Source organism: Nicotiana attenuata, chromosome 6 (assembly GCF_001879085.1).
Source record: "Nicotiana attenuata strain UT chromosome 6, NIATTr2, whole genome shotgun sequence".
In the NCBI taxonomy this organism is placed as follows: Eukaryota; Viridiplantae; Streptophyta; class Magnoliopsida; order Solanales; family Solanaceae; genus Nicotiana; species Nicotiana attenuata.
In genome coordinates this window covers 72,487,503-72,493,558 of record NC_031994.1, presented here as the reverse complement: position 1 = coordinate 72,493,558, position 6,056 = coordinate 72,487,503, and the positions used below count along the sequence as shown (strand labels likewise).

The following is a 6,056-nucleotide window of genomic DNA, read 5'->3' as shown; positions in this document are numbered from 1 at the left end:
AACTGACCATAGAAGACTGTTGCTTGCTTGGTTATCTGTTTTTTCTTCTGATCAGGCCAAGAAAAATTTAAGGCAAAGTTGTTTGGGACTGCTTAATTGAAGTTTTTAGATGTCACTTAATAGAACCATGTGACTTGCTTAATTTTAAGAGGTCAACTGCAGTCCCCTTCAAAGTAGATATGATTAATATGATAACACAAAAGTGGAAATATGGTGGCGTATGGACTGATCTTGCCAAATTACTTTTTCAGCTTTTGTATTTAATGAGTTTGGTTCTGGAGCAGAATATGTTTGGTTGATATTAGGTTGAGGCAAAAGACGCTAGGTGATTTCTTCGTATCTGTCTAAGCCTAGAGGAACCGAGTTATCCGGTACTTATGCAGTTATGCTGGAGGGAGATATGAGGTACCCTGTGAAATAGTCGAGATGCGCCCTTGGGCTTGTCAAGTTCTTTCTTGGGTAGTAGCAGAACTTGCTTTATGTTTGTCTAGTACATTATAAAGAAAACCACAGTGCTTTCAAGAAGAAGGATGGGATAAAAACCATGCATTATTTCCATACAAATAAGCCAAACTCTCAAGTCTCAATTATGGTCCCTATGATTGTAGCGTGATAGCATTCTATCAGTATTAATTTATCTCACATGGTCCATACTGCTAACTTCACATGGTCTGAGGTACACTTTTCTCAAATGCCTTGCTCTTGCAGTTAGATATCTAACCTCAGTATCTATTTTCATGCTTTTCTGGTATGCTCCAGTCATATTAATTTTATATTATGTTATGTCTACTAAACCAAATCACAGGGAAGGGAAGCACAACTTTTCAATATTTTACGTGACATCTCAAATTTTTGCTCTTCTTAACTCGTATTCAAGATATTTCGTTGAACTTGCTTTTCAATAGTAATTGTTATCAAGAAGTAATGGTTATAATACTATTATGCACTGACTGACATCAAATCTTGGATCAGCCTCGAAGTAGCACTTCTCATATCAGGCTAGGCCTCTTCAGCTGAGCTGGGGCTCTAGATACGCTTCATTAATACAGGGGAATGGTCACCGGGATTTCTTAGCCTGGTCTGCACCTCGCGTTGATAATATCTAAATTCAACATTGCCCCGAAGACACGGTCGAAGCACGCATCCAGTGTGCTTCTTCCATGATATGCTATAGGCTAATTTTGTCTGTCCATTGTAAATCCTATTAGACAGTTAAACTTTTGCAAAACTTAATTGGTAGGACCACTATTTACTGTTGTCATGCTTCTAGCTTAGTTTTGAGGTGAGGAGCAATGGTCTAAGAATGCCATTGAAAATGCCACAAAATTAAAGCAAACATTGTGAATGGTTATCTTTACAATAATAACTTGCGAATGCACTGAATTTTTATAAAATGAGCCTTACAACCACTTTCCTTTGCTTGCTAGTGGGGCAGTTACGAGCTATTACCTGAATTTTTTTGTTACATGAAATTTACTTTTCTCTACCTTGAGGTAAGCGGTGTCACGGGACAGCACTTCGTCGAATAATTATTAAATATATATAAATAAATTTATAAAAACGAAAATATAGCTCCAAATATAAAGATAGCAACACTTGAATGCAGATGGCTTCATATCTCCGTAGGGGTAAAGGTTTTGAAACCTGCTCATGGTGTTTTAATTAATATGATTTGAGGTTTTTCTTCTTTTAATATGAAGTCATTATAGTGACGCCACTCGTTCTTCTACATTTAAATACCAAAGGTGACGTACGTCTAATCCACACAACAAGCACTGCGCTGTTACCATTAGACCAAAGCCCTGAGGGCAGAATAATCCATCCAGTTCTTTAAGCTAAAAATGAAAGGCAACGCAAAAAAACAACTCTCTAGTAAAAGATGACAAAAAAAATGTAGTTGTGCCGCTGTGTACAAAGACCTGTATATCATTTCATGAATTGGTATACATATGAATCCGTGTTGAACCTAAATGTGTAAACTAATTACAAAACCAACTCGAACAAAAAAATAATAATAAATGAATAAAAATTCTATACTCCATACCTAAAGAATAATTTGAGTATATCTCTGTATATGCTTTCTTTTTGTCCATCTTATAAACCAACCATCTCTGCTTCCAAGCCCTGCTTCCTTGCTACAATAATCTCTCTTTGTTTCTGCTCGCCGCGCAGCATGAAGGGCAACGAATAACCCGACATCTGTCAGCCCCTTATAGGCCAATTTGTAGTATATTATGGTACTGATATTGGACTAATCTACCACATTATGAACATACAAATCCCTATCTTTGTGAAGTAACCCTTAAACTTGGTCTCTTGTTGAGTTGCTGTTTACTGGTTTCCTCTTCAGATCTATTACATAAACAACCTGGTAAAGGATTTGCATAAAAGTTCTCCTCTAATCTTGGCGATTCACCGGCTTGTCTGAGGTAAGGAGCTCCTAATCTATTGGATTGTAAGACCTTAACTTGTGAAGCAAACTCTTCCCAAGAGATTGCACCCGTATCCAACATGTCGATTAATCTTACAAAGTTGAATCTGAAAATAAAGACGATGCAAAAACATCATTAGTTTTGATCAAAGTTAAGTGGTGAAAAGGGAAATTTATAGAGCATCAAGGATGATAACAAACCTGTCGGGGCTAATGGTCTTTCGAAATCCTTCAAACCTTCTATGACCTTGTACAGCCTTCGCCATATTGCCATCGTATGTGTAAATGAAAACATCACTTTCGAGGGCTACCATATAGTCTACAGCAGCAAGACGGTTTTGATAGTCCTTGAAAGCCTCGAGTTCTTCTTTTGTTGCGAGGGTTGAGTGAGAGAACACATTTGGATAGTGTGAACGAAATTCGTCCATACTGTTGTTGCCATAAATTTCCCCTGCAACGATGTATATTCTGGTCGTGGAGGGATAGCCCATCGCCTTAAGAAATAAGGCAGCTTCCCTCGGGGACATAGGGCATCCCCCTTGGAGTCGCTTTTCCTTGCTGTCTATCTCTTTCTCTTTCCAATGTTTCACTTCATACCTCATTTTATGAAGTTCTTCAGCCTCTTCAGCTGTCAAATTGTTGCTGCAGCCAGTAAAGGCTAGCATGTCTTTTTCGTATCTGCACGTTCGAGCAATATGCTAAGTTACTCATCGATCAATGGTTGAGAAAATGTCAAAGAAAAACCAAGTGTTAGATAGATTACCTTAAATGGAGAGCAATATATGGTTCGCCATTATCTCTAAGTCTATCCACCAACTTCTTTCCAAAGTCCTCTATCTCATCCGTGTAACGCAGAGCCTGATAATTGGCTCTACAGCGAAGCCTTTGAATCGACGATGCTAGGCCATTGTTAGCAAGTCTTGAATCTGTGTGGGTAAATTGTATCACCTTGTGCTTTTTTAGTAAATGAAGTATCTCTCCTCTATAGTAACTAGCCTGCAATGGAACCATCATATTTTAGTTTTCGCCACGAAAACTAAAAGCTAAAGCTAGCTCATAAGTAGTACAGTACTAGTTTTGTTTACAAACCTTTGACCAAGAAACAGGTGCCTTATGAAGGGGTTTCACAGCTGCATATTTAGGTGGTAAAGACTCAACAATCTCAATATCATCCTTTAAAACTTCAATGAAGTGTCTCCAGTCAAAAATATCCTTAAAATCACTGCAATACACGATAAATTATTAGAACGAAAACGGACAGACCCCACGAGGGGGCATTCTCAACTGATCAGAAGAAACTAAAGAATAGTACCTAGTATCTGTCCAAAAGGATTCATGGTCAAGAGAAGGAAGAACCAGAGTAGCATTCATTATTTTTGCAACAGCCACCATATCACATATCTGCAGTAATCCACTAAACATAATTAGCAAAACATTTTAGCTTCGCAATTAGCTAAAAACCATTAACAGAATAGCGTAACGATTGAGGCATACAGCTTTTCACTCACCCCTGTTCTCATTTGGTTCAATCCTCCATTCGCATGAACTAAGATATAGCCATTCGTCGATGAGCCAGTTCCTGCAAAAAATTTCCAGATATCAGAATGCATAAAGAATAAACTTCACAAATTAACACCACATAAGTTCAGAAATCCAAAATCTTGACATACTTATGCGATTCCTTGGCCGAGAAATGCATTGGTAATGATGATCACTGTTTGGCTTCATCCATATTTCTGGTACCTGTCAAAGCAATCCATATAGACAAGTTAGTTAAATGTCTTCATTTCACCATTTCTTTTTTTGCTTCATAAGTCTGGATTTAGGAAAATTAAGGGAAAACAGATGGAGCACAGAAACTAGAGCTATAGATGTATATATCTCAGTTAGCTAAACAGTTGAAGATGAGAGTTACTGGTAACTACTTACATGTTTATGTCAAATTGAACAATTAAACCTTAACAGTTAAATGTGCGTGGAAGACACGTCTTCGGTTAAACACCGAGTGCGGGTAAATTTTATCCTGATATAATGCTATGAGAAATAACATATACTCGTCGAGGTGCATACAAGAAAACTCCAACACCACCTTTATTTTTTATTTAAAAAGAAGAAATAAAGAAGGCTAAGGGCTATAACGGTCAACTAATCATTAGACAGCCACCATCATAGTCAACATTGCCAATAACCAACTGGCAAATGGTTCACAATATTCCACACTGTTTTGTTGCCGCCCACTTACTTGGATTTTACCAAGTCAAACAATGAACAGAGATTTCCCCAACCTCTAAATTTACCCACTCAGTTAAAAACTAAAATGGTAAAAGTAAAAAAAACTTCCATCCTGAAAATTACTGCTCCCAAAACTCTCTCCTTTCAGAAAATTCATGGACCAAAATACAGAGAAAATTTGAGTTACTAACAAAAGTTTCCATCTTTCATTCTTCAACCCAGAAAAAAGTAAACAAAACGCAAAAATTGCAGCTCCCATCTTCTAAAAATTGGATTAAACAAACACCAAACTAAATTTGGGTAATTAAAGATTCAACCTTTAATTCCTTTTGTCCATATTTTTCAGAAATCTGAATGAGAATAAACATTAAAAAAGGAAAAAAATTCAAAATTAATACTTACAGGTATTTCTTTCATCTGACGTTTTCTCACAAAATCCCCAGCAGCAGCAGAAGAAGAAGAATCCGTTTCAGAAACTACCTTTTGAGCATTAGCCAAAATATCATTCTTGAAATTATGTAAAACAAAAATACCATTTTCTCTTCTCATTAAATTCCCATTTATATCTTCTACATTGCTACTCATCATCATAAAAGAAAACTTGAAAAATACAGATGCCACCATAAAAAAAAGCAGCAACCCAAAAACTGTACGGCCCATATTCTTCCTTGATCTCAAAGACTGCATAATTGTACCAACGTTTAAAACCCATTCTTCTACTCTAAATACAATATTTTCTGGTACTTTTTTACGTACCAAAAAATATTTTATTAACGGATGATGATGATGGTGATGGTGATAATGAGTAATATTGGTGTTGATAATTTCCGTGTTATTATCATCATTATCTGAGAAAATATTGTAATCTGAGGAGGCTATATGTTGTGTACTATGGTTTGATGATTTTTCGGGGTCCGTCATGGTGTCGGCGATACGGCGACGGTGGTGGGTGGTGGGTGCGGTGGTTATGGGGATAACAGTACTGGCGGAGTTGGTGGTGGTTGACGTCGTGGTGGTGGTGCCACCGGTTGACATTTCACGAGAGGAATTTGTATGACTAGTGTTTACAAAGAAAGTCAAAAAAAGAATATTTTTGTGTGAGAAAATTATGAGAGAGAGAGAGAGAGAGAGATGAGGATTTTCCAATTTGTGAACCGTTGCTTTGTTTGTGTGTATATATATTTACAGGGTGGTGGGGTTCGGGGGGATTGGGGGGAGGGGGGGGGGTTGAAGATTAGTGGGGTGGTTCCTTGCTTTTTATTTTCCTTGTGGGTCTTATTTTATTGTATTCTATCAATTATTTTCCCATGAGAGGTTTTTCAATAAAAAGTAATGACTTAAATTATATCTATTGATAGTTTTAAAATATTTTACTAGTTAGCAGTGTATTTTA

The 6,056-nt window shown here is 37.0% G+C and overlaps 1 protein-coding gene across 1 annotated transcript; it reads right to left on the bottom strand.

Moving 5' to 3' along the window:
- On the bottom strand, window positions 1,852–5,808 carry LOC109227193 (uncharacterized protein At1g04910-like). Its single transcript, XM_019392256.1, has 8 exons — window positions 5,066–5,808; window positions 4,102–4,174; window positions 3,940–4,010; window positions 3,744–3,832; window positions 3,521–3,653; window positions 3,195–3,427; window positions 2,633–3,109; window positions 1,852–2,538 (listed from the first exon to the last, which is right to left on the bottom strand). Exons 1-8 carry the CDS (start codon window positions 5,696–5,698, stop codon window positions 2,283–2,285), a joined length of 1,965 nt encoding a protein of 654 aa, XP_019247801.1. The 5' UTR covers window positions 5,699–5,808; the 3' UTR covers window positions 1,852–2,282.

Coding starts and splice junctions, on each gene's coding strand:
- LOC109227193 (XM_019392256.1), bottom strand. CDS start 5,698: ATGTCAACCGGTGGCACCACCACCACGACGTCAACCACCACCAACTCC. Junction 4,175..5,065: donor GTCAGATGAAAGAAATACCT/GTAAGTATTAAT, acceptor TTGCTTTGACAG/GTACCAGAAATATGGATGAA. Junction 3,110..3,194: donor TATATTGCTCTCCATTTAAG/GTAATCTATCTA, acceptor TCGAACGTGCAG/ATACGAAAAAGACATGCTAG.